Here is a 17,472-nt window from a genome sequence, read left to right as displayed (position 1 = left end):
AGGAGTGTGCATCGATTGGTTCGGTTCAATTTTGTGTATTATTGATTCGGTTCGGTTTTTAAATATGCTAATCCAATAACAAACCAATAAGATTTTTTTTATCGATTTTTGATTTATCGGTTTTAGGTCTTTATCGGTTTGATTTTTGATTTACCCAATAAGAAAATGTCCGTAAAATATTATATGACTTCTCACTTCTATAAATGCTTTGATATAGTGAAACAAGAATATAATGAGAAATTGCATCAGTAAGAGAAAATATAGCACGAAGGTTTACACGTCATCGCCAAAATATAGTATGAAATTTCTTATGTTAATCAAATTACAGACCTTTAGAAACTTGCAAAAGCTACAACCTACAATTACAAACTAAAACTAAAATCAAATAGTCCAATAAGACTAAAAAAAAAACTAAAATCAAATAGCTACAATAGCGAACCCTTACTTTAGTCTTTAGGTTTTGAATTAAACAGTAAAGACGAGTAAAATGGCCTAGTGTGAAGTGAATATTACTAATAATTTGACATAGTTATAGTGTCTAGTTATATATTAAATTATTGATAATTATTAATATTAAATATTTAGGAAGGGTAAAGTAGTAAATTATTACCATCTTATTGGGTTATCGATTTACCCAATAACCCAATAACTTTTTTGATAAACCCATTAAAAACCCAATAACCTAAAATCCCAATAACAATAACCCAATAACATTTTTTCGGTTCGATTTTTGCACATCCCTATTAAGAAGTTGTAAATTTTTTACCAAATCACCCTTGTCATCTAAATATTGAAAAATGAACCGTATGTAATAGCAAGGGTAAAATAGGCATAAAATGGTAAATGTTCATTGATTTTATAAACTTGATAAGTATTGTTGGACATTCCAAAATAATATAGTGGATAAATAAAGATGAATAAGTGGAGTATATAAAATAGTAATAGTAGGCAAATTTTTAGAATTCAAAGAAGATTAATTGAGTAAAAAATATTTTTATTTTCTAAAAATAAAATGTCATAACAATATGCTATGATCAAGTAAAATAAAAAGGAGGAAGTAATTAAATTAAGAAGAGAGGTAAAACCAACGTGCATCAACTTGGAAAAGCAGGACACCATTTTTAATAGGAAAGAGAAAAGGCAAAAGGGAAAATATGAAATGGAAAAAAGAGAGAGGATCATCAAATAAGGCGCTTGAGTTAGCTTTTCTCACTTGCATATTCGTAAATTCACACGCTTTTAACTGTAATGGGTTACCCAAGGGCTAATTGCTCATGTAGAATTGTTGGTGTTCAAGGCATTGCTTGGGGTTTTGGTGGTATGATTTTTGCCCTTGTTTACTGCACTGTTGGCATCTATCTTTCTGACACTTTTTACCTCCATAGGTTATGTATTTGTCTAAAGTTGTGTGTTTATTTCCAATGTTATAGTCTCTTTTATCATGTTCATTAGTGATATTTTGCTTCAAAGATGAGAGATTTAGTGGCTATACTTCTTTACCTCCATAGTTTATGTATTCTCCTAAATTGATTGTGTGTTTAGCTTTATTAGTGATATTTTACTTCAAAGATAAGAACTTTAATATGTTTTTTTTTATTAATGAAGAAAGAAAATCTATCAAGTTGCATTCTTTACCAGTTATTTTGAGTTTCTTTGTCTAAAGTATTCCTCTGGAGTTTTGCAGTACAACAAAATTAACACTTCCCTTTTGGACCATGTGGAGAATAAAAGATTCTTTTTTTATGCAATGTTGTTACTTGTTATGGTCTTTTTAGATATACTAATGATATTTCCTTCTGATAGAGCTGGATTAAGTTCTAAGTAGTACCTTAGCCAAAGATGGCCAGATCACGGAGAATTGGTTTTTATTGAGTTTTAAGTTCTATCACACGATCAGATTACTTATAAGGTAGTTACAAGTAATTTCTTTGATAAAAATTAAATGACAACCTAGTAAAAATGGTAAATAGCTTGCTTACATAGGTTAAATTACATGAATAGCGCAAGAAGTCTTTATACTACCAGTGCATATAACTTATATACTTTTAAATTTATTCTCTGTGTTCTGACCTTGAGAAAATTCTTGGCTTTGATCATCAGGTGGCCACGTTTGGTCTGTTTCTAGCAAGCAAATTGTCCCTAACCAGGGCAGTGTTCTACATTGTGATGCAAAGCCTTGGTATGCTTTGTGGTGTTGGTGTTGTCAAAGGGTTCCAACCATCTTTTTTAAGATTAAGGGTGGAGGTGCCAATGTTGTGAGCCATGATTACACCAAGGGAGATGAGATTGTTGGCACTTCTATTCTTGTCTACACAGTCTTCTCTGCTACTGTTGCCCAGAGAAATGCCAGACACTCCCATGTCCCTGTGAGTACTTATAGTTGACTTCTCGTTTTGTGCTTTAGATTTTATAGTTGAGCTAATTAAATTTGTATACCAACTCATTGTTGTGTTCTGTAGATTTTGGCTCCTCTCCCAATTGGATTTGCTGTGTTCTTGGTTCATTTGGCCACCATCCCTATTAAATACACTGGCATTAACCCTGCTAGAAGCGTAGGTGCTGCCATTGTCTACAACAGAAAACATGCATGGATGACCATGTAAGTTCTACTTCTATGCAGTAATTCATGAGTAATTGAGTGTTGTAATACAAGAGTAGATTGCTCTGTCACGCCCCGAGCCTACATCCTGGGCGGGACTGGCACTCGAGAACCATTGCTGGTCCCAAGCGAACCCTTGTCTTGGCTTACTTATTCAGCGGAAGACTTAAAAGCATATATACAAGGATTCAATGCATCTCTACTCAACTGTTTAATAAAATACTTAGAACGTTTAAAGATCAAACATTCAACTTGGCCAAAATGACAATTCAAGTCTTAACATATGAAATAATAATATAAAGACAACTGACTACTAACTGTCTATGAAGCCTCTAAAACAAAGAGGGATGTCAGGACAGGACCCCCGATCACCCTAACAACTGAAAACTAAACAATTATGAAAAGGACCCTCCGAAAAGCAAGGAGGCTCATCAACTGACTCTGAGTTCTCAACTGGATCAACGAGGCGTTGGATGCTGATCCTGGTTACCTGCGTTTGCATCATAAGACGATGCAGGCTAACTGGCATCAGTACATTGAATGTATGAGTATGCGAGTTGGAATGCTAAACATAACATAAGCTTGAAAAGAGTCTGAAAGAAACACTTACCTTGGCCTTACTTAACTCCTGAATACTTAACTCAGATGCGAAGTAAAACAACAATAAAAGTGCAGTTTATACAAAGCATTTAAAATAATACTTGATAACTCAACATGTTAAAGACATTAAAAAACAACTCAATTACATAAAAGTAATATAATAATACTGTGGGAGTTTCTCTAACCGACAACCACCACTATGAGCCTAAGTGGTGATACAACGTCTTGCCTACGCTGCCAGAATTGTCCTATACTTTGCCGTCATATAGAACTCCTTAACTAAGTGGATCCACTAGTCTATGCTAAAAAGCACTTAAGGAATCATCTAAAAAGTATGATCTTTTACTACCCATGATCGCTACATGGTTTATGGAGACTTGAGTTATTATGAACTCACGTCCCCAAATCGGTGCTCAATACTACTCCCAAAATGTACTTAGCTCATGTGTTTGTAAAAACAAAACTTTTTCTTTGGTTTGAGATAATTACTCAAAACTTAGCTTAAAAGCTCTCTTGGAAATCGGTGTTTCCCTTTCTTGTTCAAATGTGAAAACATTTTAAACTCTTGGGAATACTTAGTTCCCTTATAACTTGTGAAGAAATGAACTCAACTCTCTACTCTTTGCTTAACTCAAAACTTATGTCTTAAAACAAAGTTAAAACGTTTGTAAAAGACTCTTGAAAAATTTTATGAACTTCTCTTGACTTGTTTCTTGACTCTTAACTTTCCTTGAATTGAATTATGGATTCAAGGATTGTGATTTGTGATAGCAAGGATCTCATGATATTTATGAGTGTTTTTAGATAGCTAATCATGAGAAAAGATCAAGAAATCACCGCCTTGGAGCAAGTCCGCAACGCGGAGATGCATTTAAATAAATGATCGCGAAATTAAATTTTGAGACAGAGGAGTCCGCGTCCTAACCGCGACGCAGAGGAAATTTTTGTGCACTGGGGGAGCAAGTCCGCGATGCGGAATTGCGTGCCAAAACCTGCTCGACTTTTTCCTTCTTCATTTTCTCACCCCAATTTGCCTAAATCCGATTCGTTTTCTCAATCCCTCTTTAGAATCAAATACCCAGTATATATACACAAGAATCTAACCCAAAACAACCCTTAAATCGACACGATTTCATCAAGAACCCCACAATCCCATCAAATCTCAGGAACTAAAACAAACTTCAAGATCATAATTCAAGAACATCATACTTTCAACTTTCTAGAAACGAATATCGCTGGAACAAACATGTTTGGCGTGTGGGTGAATGAACCCAACGCTATGAAAGTCTCAATACCTCATAGGATTGAATCCTTGGCGAATTCCACAACCAAAATCGCTAGAACTTGACGAATCTTGAGCTTCTCTTCTCCTTTCTCCTTTTTTCTCTTCTCTCAAAGCCCTAGCGTATTTCTTAATCGCGTAAACTGAACTAACTCAGTTTAGACCCTTAGAAAATTACCAAAAACACAATTAAAACAATAGGGTAAGGAAAAGACCAAACTACCCTTCCAAAATCCGGATTGGACTTTCCTTATTCGAACAACCTAACTTCCAATGGGCATATCTCACTCATACGAACTCGGAATCGCGCAAACTCTGCGGCGTTTGAAAGATAATTCAACGATCTTTCCTACGGTATCTGGAAACACACCTAACTCATCCTGAGCTAGGACTTATGGTCGTTTGAAGTTGACCAAAAATCCAAACTTAACATAAAATTTCCAGATTTTCATTCTTTCCTAAAATGACTATTTCCAATTCTAACTCTTTCTAGTTCTTTCAATTAGTGAGATGTTACATGCTCCAATCCAAGTAGTATAACTTTCTTGAAGTATAATATTTTTTAAGCAATTGCTACTGAACATTGTTTTGATCGTCGTACTTCCAAACGACAAGTGTTTCCATTCTTCTGTTTAGTTGTTGATTGTGTGTCGGCAATTTATAACTTTTTTGAAGTATAACATTTCTTAAGTAATTACTACTAAATATTATTTTGATCGTCGTAGTTCCAAATTGGCAAATGTTTCCATTCTTCTGTCTACTTGTTGAGTGTGTGTCAAAAATTCATAAGTAACTGATTGCTAAAATCCAAGAAAAGATTCCTCCAATCGAAGAAGCATAACTTTGTTGAATTGGACTCTTTTATTAAAAAAACCTTATTAGAAAAATCTTTCAATTTTTGTTACTCCCAATCCTCTCTTTTTTCGTTACCCCCAATTTTTCTCTTTTTTTCGTTACCCCAATTGTCTCTTCAATGGTTCATGGTATCGCTGAACAAAACTTTTCAGCTTTTTGTTGAAGAAGGTAGTGATTTGCGTCTATGTTGGACCAACAACGCTGATTTTTTTTCCTTATTTTGATTTTTATGACATCTTTCACTTGATCAAAACGACATTCATGTTTTAGGTCAATGGGTGCTAGAAGTGTTTGAAAATCTATAAAAAAAATTTATGATTCTTGAGATTTCTTCAGAATTTTGTGTTAAGAGAACTTGCTTTTCTGCTGTGTTTTGTTAATGGGTATTTCATTCTCCGGGCTAATCATCAAGCTTTGATTTTCTTTTTCTGTTAATGTATATATTATTTCGGCGAAATGGTCTGATAGACCCTTATACTTGTATGTGTTTGTATTCTGAATCCTTTTACTTGACCTTTTGTCAACTGAACCCTTAAACTCTATTAAAATGAGACTTTTAAACCTCTCGAACCATGTGTGGAGCTCACTCTCTCTTGCACAAATGACATGTTTTATCCACGTCAGATATAATAATTCCATGTCATAATTATTTCATAAATATTTTTAAATTATTAACCAAAAATGTTATTCCATAAAGGACAAAAATAAGAAATCTTCTATTTACAAAAATAAAATAAAATAGTTATTTCTCTCACCTACCCCACCTTCCTAAACCCACAACCACCATTAACACCATCTCCATTCACCTTTTTTTTTTCCTTCTTCATGTCCGATTTTTGTCTATAGTTATGACCAGGCTCTTCAAGTTCTTAAAAATCATAATTCATTTTTTTCTCAAAGTTTTTAACATTCATAACTCTTAATCATATTTTTTTTACCAACGCTTACATCATCCATTTGAACCAACATAAATTTCTTTTCTCCATTAATACCAATAATCACCATTAAAATATCACGATAGATCACAATATTTGTACACAATTTTACATAATACATTTCATCTAATTTCACAAAGACATTCAACAATCAGTTTTCAATCTTCAAGATTATTGAATCTTATCACCTTATGAATTGTAAATAACCCAGAAAAATAGAAGGAAAAATAGATCTACCATAACAACACATTTTTGTTTCTCTAGAAAGAAATAAAATATGAAAAAAGGAAAGAAAAGAGAGATTGGAGATGTGGGAAGGGGAGAAAAAAAAGGAAATGGGGGTTGAATGGGGAAGAAGTTAATGGTAATTAGAGAGAGAAAGAGAAATGGAGTGGGCTAGGAGGGAAAGAAGAAAGAAGTGGTTTTTTTTAATGTTCTTTTATTTTTGGTCTTTTTTTTTTTTAAAAAACATTATTTTAGTCCAAAATTTGGAGTTCACGCTCCTTCTACCCGTGAAATCACGTGTTGGTGCCAACTCAATAAATAAACTGCCACGTAAGCTTGGTCAATAGTCAAAAGGGCTTAAAATATCGAATTTCATTAAGTTTAAGGGTTCAGTTGATAAAGAGTCAAGTATAAGGGTTCAGAATATAAACTCATACAAGTACAGGGGTCCATCAGACCATTTCGCCTGCTATTTTTTGGCGAAATGGTCTGATAGACCCTTATACTTGTATGACTTTGTATTCTGAACCCTTTTACTCTATACTTTATCAATCGGACCCTTAAACTTTTTAAAACACAATATTTGAAATTCCTCTGACCATTGACCAAATCTATGTGGCATAAATATTGTTGAGTTTGAAAAATGTGTGAATACACTTGCTTCCAAGCGTGTAAATACACTATATTTTATTTAAAAATATTATTTTTATTAAAAAGCTAATTTCTTCATTAACCCTCTCCCACCCCACCCCACCTCAATTCTTGTTCTTCCCCAACACTCTTCCCACCCCTAACCTTAAACTTTCTTCTCTTCTTCTTCAAATAAATCACTCACCATATCCATTCTTTTTTTTTTCTTCGAAATCACCCACTATACACTCTTTTTCTTCTTCAACCCACTCTCCTCTTTGCAACAAATCAAAACCCCTCCAAAGAGAAGCTTTTCATCTCGTTTTCTCCATCTGAATCGAAGCATTTCTGATGATGATCAAAGCATTTTTGTGTGTATTTTCAACTTGATTACGTAGTTTATCAACTGATTTAGTAAAGGTTAGTTCTTTGTCCCTTATTTTGAGTTTGTGCTTTATTAGGGTTTCTGTTAATTCGTGAAATTAAGAGCAACATTGTGTGAAATATTATGTTTGATTCATCCATACAAAGCGTATTCAAGTTTTCATTTGCCATTTTTAACGAATTTCGAGAAAATTTAAAATTCAAATTAGAGACCCTAAATAAGAAATTAGAGCAAATTACAAATCCTAACTTCAAGATTTAAAGTAGAAATGAACATAAACAACTAAACCTACCTTAAATTGAAAGAAAATCGTGAAGTTTTTAAAAAAGGAACAAGGGTTAATGGTGGGGAAGAAGGAAAAATGGCTTATTTAACTTAGGGAAGATGACCGTTGGAGAAGTACACTTTTTTCGTCAAAATTTAAGGCTATTGCCTCTTCTCACGCGCCTAGAGGAGGTGTTCTCACCTTCTATGACAGGTCAGCACTCAAGTGTGTAGTAAATAGACAAATAAAATGTTCAGGTGGGTGATAGGACACCCGTAAAGTTGGAGTGTGTAGTTGGGATTTCGGGTATAGGTTGGGGAGGGGGGGTTAGACCATTTTTCAAAGTTAAATATTTGATTTTTTATTTTCTTAATATTTAATTTCTTACGTGTCATTGAAAAACGACATGGAATTACGTGTGTATGATACAATGCTTAGATAATTAGGAATATTAAATAGTAGTTATTACTGGTCATTAGTCACCACAACAGTAATTACTGTTCACTGTTTGTTAGAATTTGTTAGAGCAGCTATTTCGTTAGCTTGTAGCTTTAGCTTCCAATTCAATTCTATAAATAGAGATTTAATACAATTGTTAAGGCATTGAATGATATATGATAGTTCTCTTCTTCTCTCTTTTATTCTGTTCTTTCTTAACTTTTATCTCGGAATTGCCTTGATATAACTATCTTCTTCTTTCGAGGTTCATCCTTCTAGTTGATATTATCCTTTCAATTACTGGTAATTGGATCAGTGTAAGAGATTGGATTACACACAATATTCTGATGAGAAAAGGGTTTAAAATATAGTGTTTTAACGAGTTTAAGAATTTAGTTGACAAAGTGTTGAGTAGGAGGGTTCGAAATACAAACGCATACAAGTATAAGGGTCCACAAGACCATTTTGCCCTTTTTTTTTTTTAAAAGGGAAAAAAAATTACACCGACAATTGCCATATCTGCATTTTAATTTTGATCATTTGAACTAAACATGGGAATTTTCTTGATTATAGTGAAGTGGGTCTTTGCTACAAATGGCGACGAAGAGGGGCAAGAAGATTTTCAACAAAGAAGAACTTGCAGAAGATTGGTGCTTTGAATGTAAAGATGGTGGAGAGCTCATGATTTGTGACTATGGGTAAGTCGTTTTGCTAAAAAAATCAATTTTATTTTTGGTATATTTGATGGAATAACTAAAAACATGGTCATCATTTTGAAACATTTTTAATTTCTTTCTCTGGCTCGAAAAGGACGCATTTTCCAATTTAAGATCAAAATATCCCCTTTGCTTGGTGGTTTTCACCTGGATTTTGGGGAACATTTACTTCGATAGAACACAAAGTTTATAGATTTGCTAATGTCAAGTTGATTTCCATGAAACCCGGATCTGTAGATTCACTGATGTCAACTTGACGTTTATGAAGCATAAAAAAGTCTATAATTAAGTAATGACAAGCAAGCTTTCTAATTTAACAAATGTAAGTAATTTTCCCTTATCAAAAAAAAACAAATGTAAGTAATTTTCACTACACAATCCTTGTACAAAATGAAATTCAGTTTGGTGGGGTTCATTTACTCGCAATTTCCTTCCTTTCTTTTTCGTAACTCAATGAGTGAAGGAAGTTCACTGTGCTCTGTGACTGATTACCTTTGTTGCTGACGTTCACCTTGTGATTTGGTGATTCTTTCTTTACATGGACTTCTACTAAATAATATATTTTTTATTTTGCAGGAAATGTTTGAAAGCTTATCACCCTGCATGTGTGGAGAAAGATGACTCAGTTTGGACAAGTGATAAACATTGGATTTGTGGCAAGCCCCTTAATATTTATCCTTTAAATGACTTTGCATATTTCTAAATATCAATATATACTTTTTCGGTTCTAAAATAAAGAAAGTTTTACTTCCATATTTGTTCAGTCCCTGGAGTTTAATTTCAGTAAACAGATAGTTCTATGTATTCTATACATATTAAATATTTTGTCAGACCACATTTACCCAGGTCAAAACAGTTTTCCTTATTCCACTCCTTAATAAAATAAAAGCTAATATATGATCTCACATGCTTCTCAAAAACAAATACTTAACAACTGATCTTATACACTTTTCTCTTAGTTATGACGCCAAAAGTCAAGTTAGGAAAATACATCAGTATGGAGAGGCGGAAGATTTTACTTCAGAATTCATTGTGAATACATTTCATTGTAGGAAGAATGTTTGCATTCACACAGGCTTCACGGAAGGCCACACCCCAATTGGTTTTAATGTAGATTGCATTCAAATATTTCAAGTTTGAGTAATTTAATGTTGTTGGCTTGTACCCTTCGGGGTGGCCCAGTGGTTTGGGCTTGGGACTTTCATGTTGGAGGTCTCAAGTTTGAAACCCCTTGCCAGCGAAAGCAAGGGGTTTGCCTTCTGGGTCGAGCTCGTCGTGCCGGGCTTGCCTAGTGCAGGTTACCTCTTCTATGTGGTTTGCGAGCTATTGCATAGGAGTGGAGGTTTTACCCTGTGCGTACCCAAAGGGTAGCGGCTGCGGGTTTCCCTTGTCATAAAAAAAAATAAAAAAAATATTGTTGGCTTGTTTTGTCTTGTTAGTTCACTGGTCATGTATTGCCTTTCCTTTCATAGAATAAAAATTGTTGGGCGAAAAGTAACTCCAGTTTTGCTGTGTTCCAGGACGGCATACATGCTTAATTTGCCATGGAAAATCATATTATCAATGTTATTGTTGTGATAGAGCTGCATGCTCTCACTGCATTGGTCGAATCGATTTTGTCCATCTGAAAGGGAAGAATGGATTATGCAATAACTGCCTAAAGCTCGCATTGCTTGTGGAAGAAGACAAGAATATTGATTCTGATGGGGTATGCATGATTATTTTGGTTACTCTAAAACTGTAATTTTTGGTTCAGTACTAACTAATTAATTACTTTACTGTTTTGGAAATTTTTATTTTCAAATCCAAAGAGAACTGTCATGGAAACTATTAACTGAACTAGCCAAGGAAAACAACTTGAAAGTTAATAGCATGACGCTTTACAACATTGATGTATAATTATGTTAAAATTCATGATAGACAGATAAATGAAGCCATGTATTTAAAGAACCTTGAGAGGCAACAAGTTTGACAGCAGGAGAGTATGTGATGTGCTATCTGTTTCTCTTTAAAACAAAATATTCATTTGTGATCAGAAAAAGTGAAAGATTATAAATGTAAAAAGACTAAGTTTCTTGTTCAATTTTCAATGTTTGCTGTATTTTATGGAAATTTTAAAAGTTTCATCTCTGGGAGTAGCTTCACATGGGTTTAACAAGAGAGAAGCTCAGCTGAAAATCTTAGTTGTATTTAATAGGTGTGGGTTTGCTCATCATTTTGTTGTTTCCTGTATTTATTTTTCTTCTAGGCTAAATGTAAATATGGGTGGATATTATCATGTGAGATTATGTGTTTTGTTTTTATCACTATTATCTTATTGGCAATAGTCAGTTAGATTTGTCTTTCTTGTATTGCTTGATATGTCTATTTTCTTATTTGCTTTATTTTTCCTCTAGTTGATGAGTCATCTGTTCCATTTCTCCTATGAACAATTGTTGCTTTCCAGGAAAGTGTAGACCTCAGAGATCACGAAACATACGAGGGTCTTTTCAGGGAGTATTATCAGATAGTAAAGACAAAAGAAGGAATTGATAAAAATAAACTTCTTGCTGGTAAGGCTCAACTAGACAAGGAGAAGATTTGCCAAATTAACTCTTATTCAGATAAACGTTGTGAGAAAGAGGATGAACAACTTTCTTCGGACAATGAAGATTTCAGTGATGGAGAACCTCAGACAAAAAGGCTTAAAAAGAAAAGATGCACACAGCTGAAAACAAAGATGCAAAGTAAAAACAATTCAAAGAAACAAGAATTTGTTGGATGGGGATCAAAAGCTCTAATTGACTTTCTGCTGTTTATTGGTCAAGATACCAGAGAAAAATTATTGAAATATGATGTGTCATCGATAGTAACTAAATATATAGAAGATCATAGCCTTATCCATCCAGTTAAAAAGACAAGGATCCTTTGTGATGTTCAGTTAGAAGCTGTTTTTGGGAAGAAAATGGTAAATAGATGCAAAATATTAAGCCTCCTCGAAAGCCATTTTGTTGATAATGAGGAACGATTAAAAAATGATGAGCTTGATGATGATCTTGAAGACGATGACACAGAAATATTGGTGGCTCCTAAAACTGAGGTAAAAGTTGAACAAAACAAGATATCCTCAAACTGGTATTCAACTGCAGCACAAAGTCAATTTGCAGCCTTGATTCCTGAAAATATCAATCTCATTTACCTGAAGAAGAGCTTGGTAATGGAGTTGATCAAACAACCTGAGTCAATTGAAACCAAGATTATAGGAAGTTTTGTTCGGGTCAAGTTAGATCCACGTGATTCTGAGCAGTGTAACTCTCATCAGCTTATGCAAATTACAGGTTGTTTTAACAAATGATTTCATTCTTTGATTTGTCTTGAAATGTCTAGCATCCCTCGTTGGGCTGCTGTGAATATGTCTGAATGCTGCACTATGCTCATGTCTTCCATATAGAGTTTTTAGATTATTGGACATCAATTAGCCAGAACACCTGTTTTTTTCTAAAATAAATGATTATGTTTTCTCAACCAACTTTGTTTACACTTATGTGGTTATCATGACATTAATAATCTAATCAAGCACATGAAGTAAACGTTGAAAATCGTAACTCATTTTATTCATCTTTCCCTGAACTGAATTTCCTTTGGGTTAGTATTTGTTGTGTTGTTTATATTGAGCTAAGAGTTTATTCTTAGCATCCTCTATATTTTTCTGGATTATATAAACCTTCTTTATAACATATTATACTTTGTTTGCCCATGTTGTATAATACTATTACTATTTGTGGAGTCAAATTGTTTCTTTCTTTGACTAGGATGTGTTAAAATAACTTGGTTAGATTTTTTTACCATAATATTTGTGATTAGCTGTAATGAATATTTAGTTTTCAAATATGTACATACTATTTTTAAAATAATAAGACGTTGATGCCGCAATTCACATAGAGGATCAAATGAGTTGATTCCAGATCATACCACTCTTTTCAGGATGGAGGATGATCGTTGCTAAACTAAAAAAGGTTACTCTCTCCAACCCAAAGAAGATGAGTAGAAAACGTAGTTTGACTAGCTCCAAAGGTTTAGAGAAAATTTAAAATAGGTTACTATAATATAAATTAAATAAGATTTTGATAAATTTTGAAGTAGAAATTTGATATGTGAATAGAGTGGAATATGTTGATGAAATGATGTGACGTGATGAATTATGATAATCGGTCTATTAAAGAAGCTTAGTAAATTTTGAAGAAAAAAAAGCAAGTAGGTCAAGTAAATTGGATGGAGAGAGTGAGGCAATGATCATAATCTTATTCTCATTTTCCAAGTCTTAATATAGAACATTACTTCCCATTGAAATCTTAATCTTGATCACCAATTTTGCTTTCAAACTGACATCGTTCTTGTTTACGGAGTGTTCTCAGGGATCAAGCTTGGATCAAGCGATACGTGCAACAGTGGAAGTTCAATTCAAGTATCCAACATGGCTGGAGATGTTAGCTTGACCAAGCTTTCAGATGCTGAGATTTCTGAGGTAACCTACTTCATCTTTTGAGGGCATCTGTCTATGCAAACTCTACCTTTAATGTGACATGATTTTTCAGCTAATCAACTATATATATAGCAAACAGTTGTGAATATTTTTGTATGCCTGCTCTGAAGTCTACAGTACTGCTCATTTTGAGGGGGCAAAAATACACAACACTTGATCAAAGTTTTGCCATGTACAGATACTTGTCGCTCTTCTTACTTAGTTTATATTCCAAACTTCTCAAAGCATACTGCAAAAAAGTTGTTACTTTTGGATGTTGGTTATTTTTTATTTGCTCTTTTAAAAGATAAAAGGTTTTCTCTTCTTTTTTTTCGAGAAGTTTTTGTCATTGGTTGTCTCAGATTTTGGTGTTAGTAGCGTTAAAATAGGTTTCACTCTAAGCTTTTGTTGTTAACCGAAATTCAATGTATTTTGACATCTTCTTCTGTTTCTCAGGAAGAATGTAATGTTTTTAGAGAGAAGGTGAAAGCAGGTTTGCTGAAAAAGCTAACAATTGTAAGGTTTCTTTGCTTGCAGTTTGACATAACTATTAAGTTGAAACATAGTTTAGATATTATTGTATGAGTTCAAGCTTTAATATGTTTCAACTATCATTTCCAGCATAGTATACCCCCAAAAAATGACTTGTCCAAAAAGTGATCTCTCTGTTGGCACTGCTCGGTGCAAGTTCTGGTTGCCTCTAGAACAACCCAATTTCTCTTTCGCTATATATCCGTAGAGCTTGTAATAAGGATTTTGAGTGGATGCTAGCTCTTCAGGCAGCATGCTACTTGCAACTTACCTCATGCTCTCTTGCCTTGCTCTAGGATTCATCCTTTCCCTAAGAGTGACTACCCTTGGTCATATTCATGTATCCTTCATGTCCTGTCATGTGACCCCTCTGGTGGGAAGGATCTAGTAGAACCTGGCTGGGTTTGTGGCACTCAATTCTTAACCAGTTTTAGAAAGGACTCTGATCAAGGGAGAATACTGGTGTGGCCAAGTGAATTCTCAATCCTCTTATTCTTCTAATCCTTGTCCGGTTGTCCCATATTGTTGTAGTTGTTGATGGGAAAATGACTCACTGTAGTGCGAACAAGTTGATGGTTTAGTTTCTTAAGTCATGGTCTCTAGCACTAAATATTCCATGTACTAGATAGTGTCCTCAGTTTTGGCTTCACCAAGTAACAGTGCCTGCCCTTTATCATCATGTTCCATTTTAAATAAATGCATTCCTCTCTGAAACCCATTGTCATCTTTTCTTTTTAGCAAACTCTACATTGCCACCTCAAAAGAAGTGTTTTCCCATCATCCGCATGTTACTTGAATATTCTTTTTCTCCAAAAGCATAAGACAATCTAGAATTGCATTATTGGGAAGGTCGCAAAATAGAGTATAACTGAACAGTGAATGGGTTCATCTAGAACACTACCGCTGATCAGCCAAACAACATGATTCAATAGTGGGTTATGTGGATCAGTGCACTTCTTGCCTAGTGTGGGAGATACTGGGGGTATCTTCCTGTTTACCAATTTAACACAGTGCTTTTCTAGTTCCCTTCTTACTATATATGGAGAGTCCTTTTGAATTCGTACCACTTCATTTAAAATCTTAAGCTACTAGAAAGGGAATACTTCGATATAATTTGCATTTGGTTTTTTCATTCTCCTCCCTTGTCGGCATGGATATATTCCCTGAGCCATGGGGGAGTTTTCAATTAGGCTCAAATCAATTTTTTTTTGGTTGCTCCGACACCATTATGAATTGTGTGTCACCTCTATTAAATGGTTTAGCTCATTGAGCTATTAGAGGGTTGATGCTTTTGTTTTACTCTTCTACAATTATGAAAAGATATAAGCTCAATTCTTCGAGTTTTCCGGTTAATGATTCATCTGAACTCCAATTCCATTAGTACTATTATAAAACTTACTCTCCTATTTGCAGGTGGAGCTTGAACAAAAGGCTCAAATCCTTCATGAAGACATCACAAAGCACGTATGTTTTCAATCTTACCAAGTTACTTTTAGATTTGGATAATTTATTTCCTTAGGAACTTCTTGTTAATTCGGGTAGTTTTTAGCTCTACGAATTTTTACTCCATTGGCATATGATTATACAAAATATTATCGTGCAACATAGATCAAATGCTGTAAACTGATTACAGCTTCCATATCAGTAACATGAAAATATTAGCGACCTGTTTATTTTTATCTTTAATCAATATACTTGGGTAACATCTAAATATCTGATGACACTTTCACTTTTAATGTCAGAATATTGCTCAAGAGCTGCAATTGTTGCAGAACCGCATTGATCGTGCAAATGAGAAAGGATGGAGAGATCAATATCCTTTTTTTTGTTTTTCTTTTTGGTGACTTAATTAATAGTATTTGACAGAACACCAAACCAGTCCCAAGGATGGAAATTTAGCTCAGATTCGGTAGTTAGCTTTTGTGTTTGGTCACCAGCATGACTTTCTTGGTACACCAATTTTATCATCTCATCCTTCATGCCCTAATTTTGTTTGTGTGTACTGTTGTCTCGTTGTTCTTCATCCTGGTCCATTCTGCAAAGAAAGAGAAGTGTTTCCTTAACCCACTTGGTGTTTACACTTACGCAGTCTCTGGAGAAAAGACACATCCTACAGCAACCTTGGTACCTATCATTTAAGCTGTTGACTAATCCTGTAGTGATTCCAGAGGAGGTAGCGCCATTCAAATCTGAACAGGAAGATGGAGCATCTTGCTCTGGTTGTTAGTAGATGTAATGATGTTATGTGCAACTCCCCATCTTCTCCTTCCTTGGTCGAATTGGTGTTGTCAAACCTTTCTTGGAGAACGTTAGTAGCCCGTCTCTAATGGAGGGAAGATGCTTCTATCTGTTGGAGGTTTTACTTTGGTATTTTGATTTTAGTTGCTACAAAGACTATTCAGTTCTAGCTTTGTAATTTGTATTACAGCCAGTTAAGACTTTTTTCAGACTGCTCTAGTTGTTTCAAGAAAGCCTGGTGAAGGCATTTTGAAGTTGCATTTGCTCTTACCCTATATCATATGATGATTCATGAGAATGGATCAAGGGTATATGGTGTACTCTTTTCAACTTAATGCAACTTATCTCCCTGTGTTATGCATATTCTCCCCCTTTACCTTATCCCCACCTTATCCTCATATGTTTGTCTTAGATATATACAAATACTTTTACGATAATATATTTTAATTATATTTCAAATACAAGAAAATAATTAAGAAATCAATTATTTTTTCTAGAAAAGATATTTTCTTTCAAAAAAAGGTTTTCCATCCTACCAAACACCTAATAAATTCTTCTTCTTCTCATCATTGCCCGAAGCATTTAGAGTGAAAATACCTTTAAGGAAATATTTTAGAAGAGGTTTTTAACCTTAGGCTTTTGATCCAGCTTTTCCAAAAGACCCAATTTTGACATGTCGATCACTAAAAAGGGAATTTCTAAACTTGATAAATTACAAAAAAAAAAAACTAGACTAATGATAAAATATAAGTAATTTAAAATTTTTAAGGTAATGTTTTTTTATCACGTTGTTATACGTGTACTTCATATCAATTGTTATAGAATGCATATTAAAACAATTTTGAATCACAAACATATTGTAAGAATTTCAATTTGAGCAATAATTATAATTGTTGGAACTATAACAACATGTAAAAATTATTAATAAAATTAATTTCTCCTACTTTTAACACTAGTTCGAGTCATGCTTCATATTACTATGTATAAGGCTTTATGAGAACTTTTATTGATAAGATAATAGTTGATTAAATAAAAACATAATAATTAGGCTAGTCTTTCTTATTTTGATCTAAGTCCATAATATTGTAAAATACAAAATGATGCAATAAAGTGTAAACAAGTTCTAACAATTTTTGCTCTCAAATACATAATATATAAGTTAATTTTTTAAATGGTTCATTCAGGTTTTAATAATTGCTTTCAAATATCATCTTTGTTTTATTTAAGACAAAAATATTACTCAATTATTATTATTTTCCTCCAAAAATATTT

General features: G+C 33.7%; 2 protein-coding genes across 4 annotated transcripts in view; both read left to right on the top strand.

Moving 5' to 3' along the window:
• Positions 1-17,472, top strand: part of LOC125844327 (uncharacterized protein At5g08430-like) — a 60,582-nt gene that overhangs the window by 14,355 nt on the left and 28,755 nt on the right. The gene's annotated exons all lie outside the window — the stretch shown is intronic.
• LOC125844349 (uncharacterized protein At5g08430-like) lies at positions 2,460-16,551 on the top strand. 2 transcript variants are annotated; one of them, XM_049523664.1, is made up of 10 exons: positions 2,460-2,599; positions 8,788-8,912; positions 9,507-9,586; positions 10,451-10,638; positions 11,377-12,247; positions 13,325-13,434; positions 13,888-13,947; positions 15,376-15,426; positions 15,705-15,776; positions 16,043-16,551. In XM_049523664.1, exons 2-10 carry the CDS (start codon positions 8,809-8,811, stop codon positions 16,187-16,189), a joined length of 1,683 nt encoding a protein of 560 aa, XP_049379621.1. In that variant the 5' UTR covers positions 2,460-2,599; positions 8,788-8,808; the 3' UTR covers positions 16,190-16,551. The 2 variants fall into 2 exon arrangements, with proteins under 2 accessions (XP_049379621.1, XP_049379616.1); XM_049523659.1 differs by lacking the exon at positions 2,460-2,599 and adding an exon at positions 8,524-8,656.

The sequence above is a fragment of the Solanum stenotomum genome, chromosome 1 (genome assembly GCF_019186545.1).
Source record: "Solanum stenotomum isolate F172 chromosome 1, ASM1918654v1, whole genome shotgun sequence".
In the NCBI taxonomy this organism is placed as follows: Eukaryota; Viridiplantae; Streptophyta; class Magnoliopsida; order Solanales; family Solanaceae; genus Solanum; species Solanum stenotomum.
This window is presented reverse-complemented; position numbering and strand designations above follow the sequence as displayed.

Bases quoted from the DNA above. Each gene is read 5' to 3' on its own strand.
- LOC125844349 (XM_049523664.1), top strand. From the start codon at position 8,809: ATGGCGACGAAGAGGGGCAAGAAGATTTTCAACAAAGAAGAACTTGCA. The intron at 10,639-11,376 runs GTATGCATGATT...GTTGCTTTCCAG, and splicing joins AGAATATTGATTCTGATGGG to GAAAGTGTAGACCTCAGAGA. The intron at 13,435-13,887 runs GTAACCTACTTC...TCTGTTTCTCAG, and splicing joins CAGATGCTGAGATTTCTGAG to GAAGAATGTAATGTTTTTAG.